This window comes from Pelodiscus sinensis, chromosome 22, assembly GCF_049634645.1.
Source record: "Pelodiscus sinensis isolate JC-2024 chromosome 22, ASM4963464v1, whole genome shotgun sequence".
Taxonomy (NCBI): Eukaryota; Metazoa; Chordata; order Testudines; family Trionychidae; genus Pelodiscus; species Pelodiscus sinensis.
In genome coordinates, this window is record NC_134732.1 from 11251267 (window position 1) to 11266865 (window position 15599).

At 47.1% G+C, this 15599-nt stretch overlaps 1 protein-coding gene across 9 annotated transcripts in view; it reads right to left on the reverse strand.

Annotated features, from left to right (window-relative positions):
• The window catches only part of DNM1 (dynamin 1), a 129818-nt gene that overhangs the window by 47927 nt on the left and 66292 nt on the right, over nt 1–15599 (reverse strand). For all 9 annotated transcript variants that reach the window (XR_012897245.1, XR_012897244.1, XM_075905878.1 and 6 more), the window contains exons 9-10: nt 12805–12872; nt 11552–11690 (exon numbers count right to left, since the gene is read on the reverse strand). Coding sequence is in view for 7 of the 9 variants with exons in the window: in XM_075905878.1 (XP_075761993.1) it covers nt 11552–11690; nt 12805–12872 (207 nt within the window). In the remaining 2 variants the exon portion in view is untranslated. The remainder of the gene's footprint in view (nt 1–11551; nt 11691–12804; nt 12873–15599) is intronic.

Sequence of the window (15599 nt, forward strand, 5' to 3'; positions counted from 1 at the left end):
AAACCAACAGCACCATGTTCACAGGATGTCATGCAGGAGCCTCATACCTGGGCATGCGTGGGAGAAGCAAAGGTGGGTAAGAAGGGGGACATGAACACAGGCCACAAGATGCCATACCACTGGGGCACATGCAGTGGGATGCAAGGGGTGGGGGTAATGTCAGCAGTGCAAGCTGCACCCAGAAATGCCATGACTCAGAAAGATGGGAGAGCAGGTGATCCTGCCAGGGGCTCTCAGCCGGTCTGGGGTGGATTTTCACACTCAAGTGAGTTTCCACCCCTGCCCTCATTGCATTTCCCTCTCTAGTCATAAGGCAAGTTAAAGACCCTCTCTTAAAACATCCTAGCCCCAGGGAGATCCTGACGACACAGCTCTGGGACCCTATCCTTGGGTCCATCTGTTCGTCAGGAATCTTAAGATCTTGGACAGAAAGCATCCTGCTCGGAAAGGCACCCTTTTGGATTCATAAGGCTCTGCAGTGCAGTTTGGCCACAGAGTCCCTGCTTTTTTAAACCCACCAGATGGGATGCTGTATTCCTGGATGCACTGGCTCTGATTCTCTTTTCACATCAGTTTTCCACTGATGTGAAGGGAGCTACACTCAATTTCACTGCTGTAAATAAATTTTGAATCAGGCCATGTAAGGAACTGTCTCTTTGGTATCAGTCAATGGTATCTTCAGATGGCTAAGCCGTGTTAACAAAGGCGTCAAAGAACAGATGGCTTTGCCTCTTCTGCAGATCTTTAATTATTATAGCTGTTAATAATAATCTCTTTTTCCACCCTGAATGATCTCAAAGTGCTTTACGAACTGCTCATATAGGCTCTCTTCATCCACCAGACTGAAATCCAGCCCACTCTAGATAGTTTTTCACAGCACCCACAATATCATGCAGCAGACTTGAACAGATAGTCAAGAATACTCTGTGCAACTGAGGCTGCATGAAATTCAGCTGGTGGGGAGGCAGAATGTAAGCTCTCCCAATACCCAGGGCACTTGGATTAACACTCTTCTTATGAAAAGTTTGTGGGTCTTTAATAAACACAGAGTCTCAATATTATGTCTCATACCAAAGGTAGCACAATTCTCTATCACTATGGTGGAATATTGGGTATTCTGCCGTGACAATTTCTGTAACACCTAGACTTTCTTTGGAGGTCTGATCTAAATATTAACTAGTCCTTATCCCGTTTAACTGGAGAGCAAGCAAGTGTGCAGCCCCAGGTGTATGAAATAATGCACAAGTGCTACATATCAGTTAGAAAGTGTGCAGCTTACCCTACTGCTAAATCTGTCCATCATGCTCTCAGAATTTCCCACTTTATTCCACACCATCTCCCTCCATTGCCCCCTCCAATCTGCACAAAATGCTGCTTCTAAAGTCATCTTCCCTGCCAAACATCCTGATAATTTCTCTCATACACACACTTTAGAACTCTGTTCTCCTCTCTGCTACCCCATTCAGTTCAAGCTTCTTGCCACTGTTTTCAGAGCCCTACATAGCTCAGCTCCCCCTCCTTGTCAAGCCTCATTTTGTTCCACATCCTCTGCCCTGCTAATGGTGACAATCTTGATACTCTATTTATCAGCTTCTTGCGTAATCATCTCTGTTGCTTCTTCCACATTGCCCCCATGCATGAAAAACCCTTCGCCTGAACTCATCTGCAAGGCTCTACCTTCCCAGCATACAGTCTCACAGCTGCTATGTTGTCTATGAAAAAATCTAGTTGACATGTATATTCTCTCAAGTGCATTTTGCCAAGATGAGATTTAGCCCGCCTAGATCATTTTATATCTTGTACTCTCCCTAAATGTATCTGAATGTAAGTTTGTCCTGAGATTGCGAGCTCCTTTGGAAAGGGACTTTCTTGTCTGCTTACAAAGCCCAGGGTACACTGAGAGCACTGTCACTAGCAATATTAATAAATCATTGTAACAACCCAAAGCCCAATTCAAACCCATTCCAAATCTGGATCAAGGACATTGAGCAAACATCAACTCTTCGCCTTTGGTGGGATGAAGGCCTGAGACAGTCTAGTCAGGATTTGAACCTGCCAGTCCTGAGAGTCCAGGCATTTCCATCCTGATTCTGTAGCTCCCTAAGCCAATCAGACAGATGTAGGGAGCAACTTTGCATTGGCCAAACAACTGAGCAAAGTTTTTTCCATCTCTGATTTTTAGAGACCAAATTCTGCAGTCCTTGCTCCAGCAAAGCTCCCATCAACTACAATGGGACCGTCTCTAGAGAAGGACTGTGCAAAGACTGCAGGATTCAATCCAACACTAGATTATATGGGATTTTCTCTTCTTCCTCCTTCATCCCCGATGACTCTTGTCCATCTTATCAATTACATTTCCCCCTTGCCTCTGTTCCTGTTTTGTATGCTCAGAGGCTTGGACATGGAAATGCACATCTTGACTGTACAACTACATTGTTTAATCTCCACTTTAGGAAATCTCTATTCTCCCTTTCTTCCTCCAGTGTCAAAACTGTCCATCCTACCATGCCAAAATGAGTTTCAAAACCCACAGAAGGTGGATGAGTAAGACCCCAGCCATATGACCAGGGTGGCCTACTGTAAGGAAAGTAGTGTCCACAACCACTGGGGTATTTTTTTATTTTTTTTGCCCTCTACACTGATTTCTCTCCTCTGAAGACACAACTACAATCAGAGTCAGAAAAAAAAAGAATCGGTAGAAACAAACCAAAACTACTACAAGCAAACACCGGGGGTGGGGGGGAGGGGTGGGGGGAAAGGAATGAGGATGGAGGAGAGTCTGCTGCTCAGCTGGAAAACAGGAGGAGTTAGAGAAAGAAAACCTTTGGGATAGAGCAACAGTGCTTGAAGGATGGCAATGAGCAAAGTGCAGTAGCCGCTGAGATCAGCCCTGCAGCATACAACGGGGTCCCTTCATCCCCCAACCTTCAGCTCTTGCCATTATTCTGAGCTCTTAAATTTCTACTGGATTCTCCCTTCTTTCCCGCCTGTCTCATCCTAATCCCTCCCCCATACTCTGGGATTATATATGTTGGCCAGACCAGACCCTCCAATGCAGAAAAGGCATTGTGGCTAATTTTTATAGAGGCATCTGTAATTGGAACAAGTGGTGCTGCCCCCTTTAACTCACCTTGAAGAGAAACTTGCTCAGCTGGGCCAGTGGGGTGCAGGATTTTAGCGTTTGCTCGGTGCATTAATTTATTAATTAGTTGCTCTACTTTTCTATTTAAAGAGAGGAGTGGCTGCCATACTGTACCGTACCATACAGGCCTAGGAAACCAACCCACTTTCCCCCAGGTACAAGTATTAGTGCACATACAATGATTTCTACTTATTTAAATGGGCAATCCCTTTTCTCCCTCTGCAGCTCTTTAAGTCACCCTAAAACTTGCCTCTTTTCCTTTGCTGGGGGCAGGGGGGAGCAGCACAAGATTCATCCTTCTGCCTCTATTAGCATAATCTGTGGCATTAAAGATCAGCAGGTGAATGAGAACAACAAGACATAGAGTTCTGTCATCTGGACAGTGCCTGGGGTTATTCTGTGGCTCAATAATCTGACAAGACACCTGGATTCTTTTTTTAAGGTCTTTCTCTAACTTGTTGCCTTGTACTAAGATGTCTGGATTTCCAAAGAGGAAGCAACAAAGGGACACAGAAAGGTTTTCAACGTGCGATCAGGAAGAGTAGGAAGAGGGACTCGCAGGGGGGACTCTACATCAAGCTGCTTGCCAAGGTACTGGAGGGAGGAATGAGGGTTGGCTAGCAAACATTCAGCTGTAGTCAGCTGATTTCTGATTTGCAACAGAAAGATCCATCAGCTGGGGTCTGATCCCTCGGCCCTACTTTTCACGCTGCCCCAATGCCCGTGGGCTGCTTCCATCCATCAGATGCTTATTTAGATAGCAGAATCAGACTTCCATAGCTGTACTACTTGTTCTCTCACTAGATTTTTATTGGTCTTTTGATGTGAGCCCCGGCCCTGAGGGGTGCACAGAAAGGACATATGTGTATGAAAGGACATGTGTGTATGGGGTGATGCGTTGCCCTTTCCTTATGTTGTTGGTTTCTTTACCTTTTCGCTACACTTTCTGATGGTGGATGTGAGCTCACTCACTACCATATCCACACACTTCAGACTTGGCTCCTTCAACTTCTGCACCTGCTTTTTCACTATGGCTTCAAAAGCGAGGTCAGGCGTGAAGAGACCCGTTCTGCACGGTGACAGGGAGGGAGGGAAGAAGCAAGAAGGAAGAAAGAAGAGCAAAGCAGACAGAGGCAGAGAGAGAGAGAGAGAGAGAGAGAGAGAGAGAGAGCGCAAGAAAAAGAGAGAAGAGAAAAACACAAGGCAAAATGAGAAGTGAAATTTTGGTTCACTCCACAGATAAATCGAAGCAGGTGAGCATTGCTGTGGGGCCCATGTGCTGCCAAGTACCAGGGGATTCTACAAATGCATGGAAATGCCATGTGGGAAGGGACAGAGAAAGTGAAACCATGAGCCCAACAAAATGGACGGATGCATCCAGGGATCCTTCTCACAGCAAGCCTTCTCCACGGGCGATGAAGGCTGGACACACCGAGCCTCTCACTTTTTTCTTCGCCTTGGTTGATCTAATTGCTCTCTGCTGTTCCACGGATCTCTCCTCTTGCCTTTTTACTCACCAGCTTTATTCCTTTTTTTTTGTGCTTCCCTGAAGTTCCTCCTACTCCATTCCATCTAAAGATGGACTGCATAGTAGGATGTGAAAGGTTCACCAGTTAACCGGTAAACATCACCCTTAACGGGCAATGCTTGCCAGTTCTGGTTAACCCATGGGGGCTGAAGCAGATCCCTGCCCACCATGGACAGGGGGCTGTTCCAGCCCCCTGGGGCCCGCCACGGACAGGGTCTGATCTGGATGTCCAGAGCAGCCCCAGACCATGGTAAGCCCAGGCATGTCACAGGCAGGCGCTGCTCTGGCCAGGCACCTTTCCTTTAATTGGTTAACTGATTAAACATCACATTTAACCAGGTAAGCAATTAAACGGGATTTTATATCTCTACTGCATAGAAGTGTGAGGTTGGGAGGCGGAGTCAAAGGGGTAGGTTATGTTTTGTCATTCAGGTTTTCATTTTGCATAACCATGGGTGATATGGATCCAGCTTTCTCACTCCAAGTTTCAGGGATCCAGTTATGGCCTCTCTCTTTTCCCATTCCTTCTTTCCCACTGTAGGGAAGAAAGGTGAGCCCTAAGAACAAACTGCATCTGTCAGGCCAGTGAAATGTATTTAAGTAATTAGGAAGGTGGGATCCTAAAGAGCTATCACTACTACCCCAAACATCTCTCTTATGCCAGCTGATCTGAAGAGGATGCTGTCAGGCTGATTGTCAGGCTGGTTGCAGGGTTTACAAAAAACCCAAGCAAACATGAGATTAACAAAAATGTTTCGATAATTGCTTTTTAAAATCTCAATGAAATCAGTTTGCCCATTCCCATGTGTTTGTAATGCAGACAACACAACATTGAGCCAGAGCATGGGAAACAGAAAGTGAAAGTGACTAGGAATAAATGAAATATGGCCAGTCTATTTCAACATTCCAGCAGAAAAGAATGCAGAATGGAAACAATCATCAGGAAAAGTGCAGATTAACTCTGGAGACTTTATAAAAATCTAATTCAGGGGCTGCTAATAACACACAAAGACATTTTTAAAAAATAAATACATCCATAAGCATAGGAACTAGCAGTGGAAGGGGATGCTACAGCATCCCCAAGCAAGAGCCAAGCACCCGGGGTCTCTGCTGCCATCCTGCACACCACATTTTCAGCTGCCACCCCACACACCGGGGTCTCTGCTGTCAACCCCACATACTGGGGTCCTGGTTAGAGACCTGCACATGGCGGGGGAGAGGGGCATACAAGCCCCCAGCATGTGGGGCAGCAGCTAAGAACCCAGCACCCAGGGTCTTGACTGCTGGGCCCACGTGCTGGGCCTTTGCTCTTGGCCTCAGCTGGAGGTGGACCACAGCAAGGGGGCTCAACACCCCCACTTTTAAAAATGTTCCAGTGCCACTAAATACATAAGAACAGCCACGTTGGGTCAGACCAAAGGTCCATCTAACCCAGTATCCTGTCTGCCGACAGTGGCCAATGCCAGATGATCCAGAGGGAGTGAACAGAACAGGGAATCATCAAGTGATCCCTCTCCAGTCTTCAAGTGATCCCATTCCCAGCCTCTGACAAACAGAAGCTAGGGACATCATTCCTACCCATCCTAGCTAATAGCCATTCATGGACCTAACCTCCATGAATGTATCTAGTTCTTTTTTGAACCCTGTTAAAGTCCTGGTCTTCACAACTTCCTCTAGCAAGGAGCTCCATAGATTGACTGTGCACTGAGTGAAGAAAAACTTCCTTTTGTTTGTTTTAAACCTGCTACCCATACATTCCATTTGGTGATCCCTAGTTCTTATGTTATGGGAACAAGTCAATCACATTTCTTTAGTCACTTTCTCCATACCTGTCATGATTTTATAGACCTCTATCATATCCCTCCTTAGTCTTCTCTTTTGTAAGCTGAGAAGTCCCAGTCTTTTTTATTTCTCTTCATATGGCACCCGTTCCAAATCCCTAATCATTTTTGTTGCCCTTTCTGAACCTTTTCCAATGCCAATGTATCTTTTTTGAGATGAGGTGACCACATCTATACACAGTATTCAAGATGTGGGTGTACCATGGATTTACAGAGAGCCAATAAGATATTCTCTGTCTTAGTCTCTATCCCTTTTTAAACTGGAGGAGCGTCCACACCTTAAGCGCATTTATGCGCAAGAAAATTGACAGAACCAAAGGGCTTTTGCCAGTAGAGTTATTCCTCTTCCCACGAGGAATAACTCCTTTTTGCGCTACAGCTCTTGCGCAAAAAGGGAGATGTGGACGCTCTGGAGGGGTTATTGCGCAAGAAACCCCTATTGGAAAAAGCACAGGTGCTCTGATGGCCATTCTGTGAATCGCTATCAGAGCTTTCTTGTGCAAAAGTGTCCATGCAGTGTGGACGCTCCCTTGCGCAAAAGCGTTCTGTTGCTTTTTTGTCTGCTCCTGCACAGCGAGCGGATGTTACATCATTTTTAACTTGACACTGTCCCCTTTACATACTACGACTAAATGATGGGTGCCTGGCGCATCTGACTAAACCTTAGCTAGATTCACAGCAAGTGTAAATCAGCACAGCCTTATAGAAATCCACAGAGAATTGCAGACTTACAGCATCTGAGGATTTGGCATGTGGTCATTAATATGGAATAGCTATCCAGAGATACTTTAACCCCAATCATACATCTCCCCCCCCATCTCGAGCACAGCCCTCTCCCATGAATTACGGCACTCACAGCTACTGTGAAAAGCAGCTGTGTTCATGTTGGGATGTGTCATTTCTTTAGGGCCCCTTCTCCACCCAGGTGCACTTTTCAGGCTATGTCTACACTAAGGCTACGTCTACACTGGCCCCTTTTCCGGAAGGGGCATGTAAATTTCAGCAGTCGTCGTAGGGAAATCCGCGGGGGATTTAAATATCCCCCGCGGCATTTAAATAAAAATGTCCGCCGCTTTTTTCCGGCTTTTAAAAAAGCCGGAAAAGAGCGTCTAGACTGGCCCCGATCCTCCGGAAAAAGTGCCCTTTTCCGGAGGCTCTTATTCTTCAAAGTAAGAATAAGAGCCTCCGGAAAAGGGCACTTTTTCCGGAGGATCGGGGCCAGTCTAGACGCTCTTTTCCGGCTTTTTTAAAAGCCGGAAAAAAGCGGCGGACATTTTTATTTAAATGCCGCGGGGGATATTTAAATCCCCCGCGGATTTCCCTACGACGACTGCTGAAATTTACATGCCCCTTCCGGAAGAGGGGCCAGTGTAGACGTAGCCTAAACGTTTTTTTGCTCAAAAACGGCCATTTTTGTGGAAAAACTGGAGGAGCATCCACACCTAAAGCGCGTTTTTGCGTGAGAAAATCGACAGAACAAAGGGCTTTTGCCTGTAGAGTTATTCCTCTCCCCACAAGGAATAACTCCTTTTTGCGCTACAGCTCTTGTGCAAAAAGGGAGGCGTGGACGTGCTTTGAGAGCTGGACGTGCTTTTGTGCAAGAAGTTTTTGCACAAGAACCCTTCTGCAAAAGGCTTCTTGCGCAAAAACTCTGCTGTATAGACTAAGCCTCAGAGTCTGTCAGGTTGACAATGAAGCTCTTGGGGAAAGAGCGGTGCCCTTGAAATTAAAATGGTCCCTGCATGTGGCAGGAAATAGGAATGTGAGAGTTTAACCGATTAACTGATAAGCGGATACTTATCAGTTAATGTTATCGGTTAAACTCTTCCTGCTGCTGGGGAAGTGGCTTAGCTGCCGCAGTGAAGTCCCCTCCCTGGGAGTGGAGCGGGCAGGGGCAGGCAGCCCTGCTCCTGGGGAGGCTCCTATTTAAGCTTTATACTGCAGACCCCGCAGTGCATGTAACCGCTGAGATTTTCAGCACTTACCCGGTTACCGTTTTACTGACTTAACATCCCTAGTGGGAAAGATGTTCCAGATTTCACTGCCTATTCAGAGATTCAACCTACCTACGAAGTTCAATAGAGCCCCTTGAGATGTCTCATACAATATTTGAATGAGATTCTGCGGATGGGGCCCAGGAAAGGGACCCTCGTGCAAACTGTCTCTTTCATTTAGTGACCTGAACAACATTTTAAAAACATCACCAGTTTGTTTCTTTAAAGTAAAAATGGTTACCACTCACATTTCCATACATGTACACATGAACTGCAGCCAAACTCAATTTCTAGCCTCTGAACCACTATGGGACCCAAGCCCACTACACTAACAAGAAAACAGCATAAAAATTCTGATCCCCACCCCCAATTTTTTTTTTAACTGAGATGATAATCTGGCCCACTAGCTCTTCCTATAACGGACTCTCTCCATTCCCCAGCTAAATTTGTTCCTCTTCATCCACCTCTTTCCAACATTTCCTCTTGCTTTCCAATGTGTGTGTCACCTTGTGTCAGGGGGCTGACAGCCACTGCGGCCCCCAGGATAAGGTGGGAGGAGGCCCCATCTCCACGCCCCTGGAAGGGGCATGGTCTATGGCAGTCAGCTCTTAGGGTACGTCTAGACTACCGTATTTTGTCGACGGAAGTTTTGTCGACAGATACTGTCGACAAAACTTCCGTCGACAAAGAGCGTCCAGACACATTGAGTTCTGTTGACAAAGCAAGCTGCTTTGTCGACCGAACTCCGTAGTCTGGACGCAACGTTACAGGCAATAACACCTTCTGTCGACAGAGTTCTGTCGACAGAAGGTGTTATGCCTCGTAAAATGAGGTTTACCTGCGTCGACAAAACTGCTGAGTTCTGTCGACGTTATGTCGACAGAACTCAGCGGTAGTGTAGACGCTGGTATAGTTTTGTCGACAAAAGTCCACTTTTGTCGACAAAACTAGGTAGTCTAGACACACCCTTAGTGCCACCCGAACGGCAGCACTGGGCCCCCCAGCCTTCAAAGCTGCATGAAGTGGTGATCTTGCAATATGTAGTTCAAAGGGGCCTGGAGCTCGTCGGCCACCATTGCTGAAGTAGGCACCCTGTACAATTGCCCCTTTAGCCTCCCCTGTCAGCAGGCCTGCTCTGTGCAGTTGCTCCCTTTGCACATACCCACCTCACCGGCAGCAGGCCTGCTCTGTGTACCACACCTGTCCTGCCTCCCTCACTCCATTAGAGGTGGCTGTGGACTACTGAGTTCCCATCATCTCCATCCTATGATCTCTTTCTGTCCTCCCTGATCCTTACATTTGCCTCTCTCGGGCACCATGTATCACCTTATTGCCAGATGAAATATGTCTATGACAGAGATGATTTCACAACTGTTGTAAATTCATTCCTCAAGGCAAAGGAAAGAGAAAAACAAGACACTGAAGGGGAAATAGAGAGAAATGGGAAAGGAAGAAAGAAAGATGGGGAGAATGATTCATGGGGGGAAGAGGGAAGATGTGATAGAGACTTACATGATGGTTGATGGATGGTAAAGCTAACCAAGAGAGAACTAATGGCACATGAAAAGTGGGCCCGTCAGATCCAGTTACTGGATGACTCTGGTTACTTGGCAGCCCAAGGGTCAGTGCTTACCTGTCACAGGCACTAAGGGCAATTTTCTGGGTGCTCCCCACAGCTACACACCCCAACAGAGAACAGCAGGGTAGGAAAAGGAAGCTCCTCACAGCATTCTAGAAACCTGAGGAATCTGTCCCTGTCTGCCCACTTTGCTTTCCCACTCTGGACTGGGACAAAGCACGTGTATGTGAGCCTAAGCACCGCTGCAGAGACCTCCAGCGCCAAGCAATGCAGCCTCTGCCAGAGCAAACCTGAGACTCACCACAGCCCCTCCCGCTCCTTTTTCCTCCCAAATCCAAGGTTTCAATCTCCTTTGGGAGCCTTGTGTACTGCCCTTGCCCAGTTACCTGCTCCTCAACGGCCAGCAGTGATCCGACATACCAAGAGTCTCCAGTACTCATGCTACCACACTCTGGCTGAGATGCCCTTTCACCAGTACCTGGACCTGTCTGAAGCAGCAGGCCATGGCTGAGAAGAATGACAGGCAGTCTCCCCGTCTTTCTCACACTGCTTCTCAACATTAAATCCAAGCCCAAACTGAGACATGAGTATTGCAATATTTGCAGGGTGGACAGAACACTGACTGGTTCTCTCCCACATCCCCCTGAAGCCCACAACAGTCAATCAAGAATCCAGGGAATTAACCCTCCAGCTCCAGGGCACCCCATCACAGCAGGAGGAATGGTCAGGCAGGAGCTCAGGACAGAGTGGACACCTCCACTTTCCTTCTTCTCAGCCATGTACTGCTCCTTCCAAACAAGATACAAACCAAGCCAATCAGAAACCATGCCAAACCCCACAAGCTTAGGAACATCTCCCTGCAAGGGAGCCCAGCCCACAGCTTGTTCATTCCACATTAGCAAAACCTACTTCACCTTTGAATCCTGATCCTCCACATTTGTGAGTTCATGTACCCTTTTCCTCTGTGATGGTCAATTAGGGGTCAGATTGGATGATACCAAATCCCTAGAAGTTCCCATGGGAAATCTATACCCCAGATTTTGACTTGGAAATTAAAATAAAAAATTAAATTAAAATCAGATATAAACCATCAGCCTCAAGAGGAAGAAATAACCTTGTCTATTATAAAGAGTTAAGGCTTGTATTTGAGAGCCACTGGAGGGGGTTGTGTTTTTGGTGTGGACACGTGGGCAGAGACCCCAATGTTCCAAAGATGCCTCTAATGGAATGGGGGAGACTGGAAGTAACCCACTCCTATCCGCTATCCCATCTCTTTCTGATTGGCTGGTTGGCTGTAATGCCCCAGGCTAGTATCACTCAGGTCTAGTCATGCTGCTGAGGATGTGGGTTAGAAACACCAAGTTTCACTGCAGGCAGCTCCTTGCCCAGATCACAGTGCTGTGCTTCAGCCAGCGAGCAGGTGGTGGGCGGGTGTTAGCGTGTGAACTCCATGTTCCCTCTGGTTACCTTCTTGGTGCACTGTCTAACGGTACTGATTAACTCCGAAATGACCATGTCCACGCATTTCAGGCAAGGCTCTTTAATCTTCTTCACCTGCTTTTTCACAATGGTCTCAAAGGCCATGTCGGGCGTGAAGAGACCGGTTCTAAACACCCAGGGCGGGGGACAAGACAAGGCAGGAGGGGGGAACAGAGGGGCAAGGAGAATGTCATAGCATTACACACACATTTCAGAGCAGGCACTTGTATCATTGACACCCAGCTCATTGGGCTGGAGGAACCATAAAACCCACAAACAAGACCTCACTGAAATCAACGGGAATGGAGGGTGCTCAACACTTCACAAAAATGGTCCCTTAGGGCTTCAAATAACCAACACAGGGACCAACCCGATGCTTATGCACCACTTCAGCCATTAGGGCAGGCATGGCCCTCTGCAGAGAGGTGAACAGAACAGGTGAATATAGCCTTTAGACAGGTACAAGAAACTCTTAAATTATAATAAGGGAACAATAAATACTACTATTGTTCACATGAGCCTGGCTAGATCAGATGGAATGAGCCGAAGGAGAAGAAAACAAACTTGTCAATATCTGATCACCAATTTGAATTCTCCAGCATTTAATAGGGGTGCTGGGCTTCCACCGTCTCCATTGACTACAGAGGGAGTTGCGGTAGCTCAGCATCTCTCAGGTAAGGCTGCCTGTTAGGCAACATAAGCCCCACATCATTCATCTTCTCTATCACAAATGCGAGGATGTTAATTTACCATGTTTTTGGGACCTGGCCCCGCAAAGCACTGAGCACCCTCAGCTCCCACTGAAGTCACTGATGGTTGAGGGTGCTTAGCACCAGCTTGCAGGATTGAACCCTAGTAGATCTAGGAAAATAAAACAATATTTTAAGAAATTAAAATGTGTACAGGGGTGTGGCAGCACCCTTTCTTATGTCTCTTTCTCTTAATACAATGTGACTTCACTTCCTCTTTCTCACACTCAGCACAGAAGATGGAGGGGAAAGGCTGATCACCAAGGCAATTTTACCTTTTAGACTCCTGCAGTTCTCACATGGAAACAGAAAGCAAACTGATTTGGATGAACCTCCCAATGCAAGGCTGTTTGGCTGCCAGTGGCCCAAACTGGTGTTTCCTCCCCTCTGCTGACCTACCGTACCTCTGAAGTCTTCTCAACTTGGTTTGGAAGGTCTAGAGATATTTACAAGGCTCTGCAGTCGTGGGCCTGCCTAGTGCATGATACATGCCTGATACCATGGATGTTCTTGATGGCGTAGCTGATCTCTCGCCGGAGCTCCTTCTCATCAAACTCCATCTGCACCAGAAGAAAAGATTGTCAGGAGCGGTCCAGCAACCTAGTTAACAGAACACCATGCAGATACAGAAGCCAGGTCATGACACAGCCTTGCAAGAGGAGGTGTGGTGAAAGATTGTGGCCTGCTGGCTGGAGCACAAGAATGGAAGCCAAGCGATGAGGATCCTGGTGCCAGCACTCACATGGGCTATGTCTACACTGGCCCCTAATTCCGAAAAAGTCATGCAAAGCAGGTAAGTCAGAATAGGGAAATCCGTGGGGGATTTAAAGTAGGAATAAGAGATCCTCCGGAAAAGGGCTTTATTCCAGAGGATCGCGCCAGTCTAGACGCTTTTTTCCGGCTTTTCCCCAAGCCGGAAAAAAAGCGGCAGACATGTTTATTTAAATCCCCCGCGGATTTCCCTATTCTGACTTACCTGCTTTGCATGACTTTTCCGGAATTAGGGGCCAGTGTAGACGTAGCCATGATGTGTTAACTCTGGGAACTCAGTTTAGGAGAAGTGGGGAACCTATTTAGGGTCAGAGGCTGCTAACTCTCAAAAGAATGAGTCAGGGGACTGCACAAAAGTGAGAAGCAAAAACAAAACAAAACAAAACAAACCCCTCAATGACTCCCCCCCACAACTGAGAAGCAGAAAGACACTGCTCACATTCCCTTCACACACCAGAGCCTAGGAGGGCCTGGGCTAGTAGATTTTGTGGCCCCCCTAAGCTCTGAGGGGCCAAAAGGAAGGGTTCAGAGGTTGCTGGGAAGCAGGCTTAGGTATGAAGTCTGGGTGGGAAGGAGGATACAGCACTGGGCTGGGGAGTCTGGGAGGGTGTAGGATTTGAGTGGGGGTGCAGGGTCTGGGCAAAGGGGGGGTACAGGAGCAGGTTGGGGGTTGGGTGGAAGATAGGGTGCAGGAACAAGGGGGGTACAGGAGTGGGCTGGGGTGGGGACTTTGGGCGGGAGGTAGAGTGCAGGAGCAGGGTAGAGGTTCACTTGTCTGGCACAGCTCTCTGGGGAAGAACATGGCTCTGTTCCCCGCCACTCCCAAGCACCGCCCCTTGCTACTCCTATTGGCCTCAATTATGGCCAATCAGTGTGACAGAAAATCTTCAGGCAGAGCTGCTCTTTCCCCTGCTGAGGAGAGGAGTAGCAGCACTGCACAAAGCCTCTTCCTCAACCCCACCATGCAGAGCCTATGGATTGGATCCAACCTCGGATTGCCTGACTCCAGCCAGCGAGGCTCGGGGCTCCCACCCACTCACAGCGTGGAGCTGGCACTGGCACTCCAGCCCCATGGAGAGGATGCGAGGTGGAGGGGTGCAGAGCTTGAGCACCAGCACTGCTCCCCAATGCTAGCGTGGAGAGCCCCAAGACTCAGGGGCTGGATCTAGGCAAGCCCGCCCCCTGGATGTAGGTTGCCCACCCTAGCTTAGGGCTTGACTGTCAAGTGTACATCTCCACCCAAACTGGAGTGTAACTTCCAGATCAGATAGATGTACATGTTAACTCCAAATCAGCCACTATGATCAAAATAGCTGTGGCATGGGCAATGGGTCTGATTAGCTGCCCAAGGATGTACCTAGGGTCTCAGATAGGATTGTATGCGGGCAGCATTACTGTCCCATTATCTGTGCTGCTGTAGCTACACTGCTATTTTTAGCATGTTAGCTCAATTGAAGCTCACACATATTCATCTACTCAAATTGGAAAATATATCCCTGGCTGCAGTGGACATACTCCCAGAGGTGCGGCGCAGCCCTCATAGACTATACAAATGTCCTTAGAAGCACAGGACCAAGGGAATGAAAAACTAAAAACACAATATTGAGTCCCCAATAAAATGCTTTGCCTTGCAAGGTTTTGCATGCGATCTCAGCATCTGTTTTTCCCAATACACTCATAAAAACTGGATTTCTCTCTCACTTAGGCTGTGTCTAGACTGCAGGGTTTTTTCGAAAAAAATAGCCTTTTTTCGAAAAAACTTCACCTGCGTCTAGACTACAGCCGCATTCTTTCAAAATTAAATCGAAAGAACACGGCTTTTCTTTTAACGGCGGTACTCCTCATTTCACAAGGAAGAATGCCTTTTTTCGAAAGTGCTCTTTTGAAAAAAGGCGTTCTTGAATGCAAACAGGGCTTTTTCCAAAGAGAGCATCCAGACTGCCTGGGTACTCTCTTTCGAAAAAGCGGCTCACTTTTTCGAAAGAAGAGATTGCAGTCTAGATGCTCTTTTTCGAAAGAAGCTTTTTCGAAAGTATCTTTCGAAAAAGCCTCTTTCAAAAGAGGCTTGCAGTCTAGACGTAGCCTTACAAAAAGTAATAACATCCTCAAACACGATGCAGGCTCTTGTCTTTCACTGACAAGGCCTCAGCATCTCATTCATATGGAAAGGATCATAATTTAAATACTAATAATTGAAAATATAGGAGAGCAGATTGGTTCCTTTCTGTTCCAAAAAACATCAAGAAACGGTAATTTCATCACCTTTTCCTCAGGAGCTTTTATATGTTTTGGGCCAGATTCTTTCATCCAGCGGAGCCTCTGTGTGTTTCCCTTCTAGTGCGATTTGACCTCAGCACCAATGAATGCAGTCCCAGAAGGACACCACAAGAAGATGCTGAACCAATGAAGGGGCTTTTACACCACCCACTTTTTTGCAGCTTATGTAGATGTGAAGATGGATTGTGATTGTAGCAAAAGGAGTATAATTAGGATGTCCCTGCATCCCACTGATCATT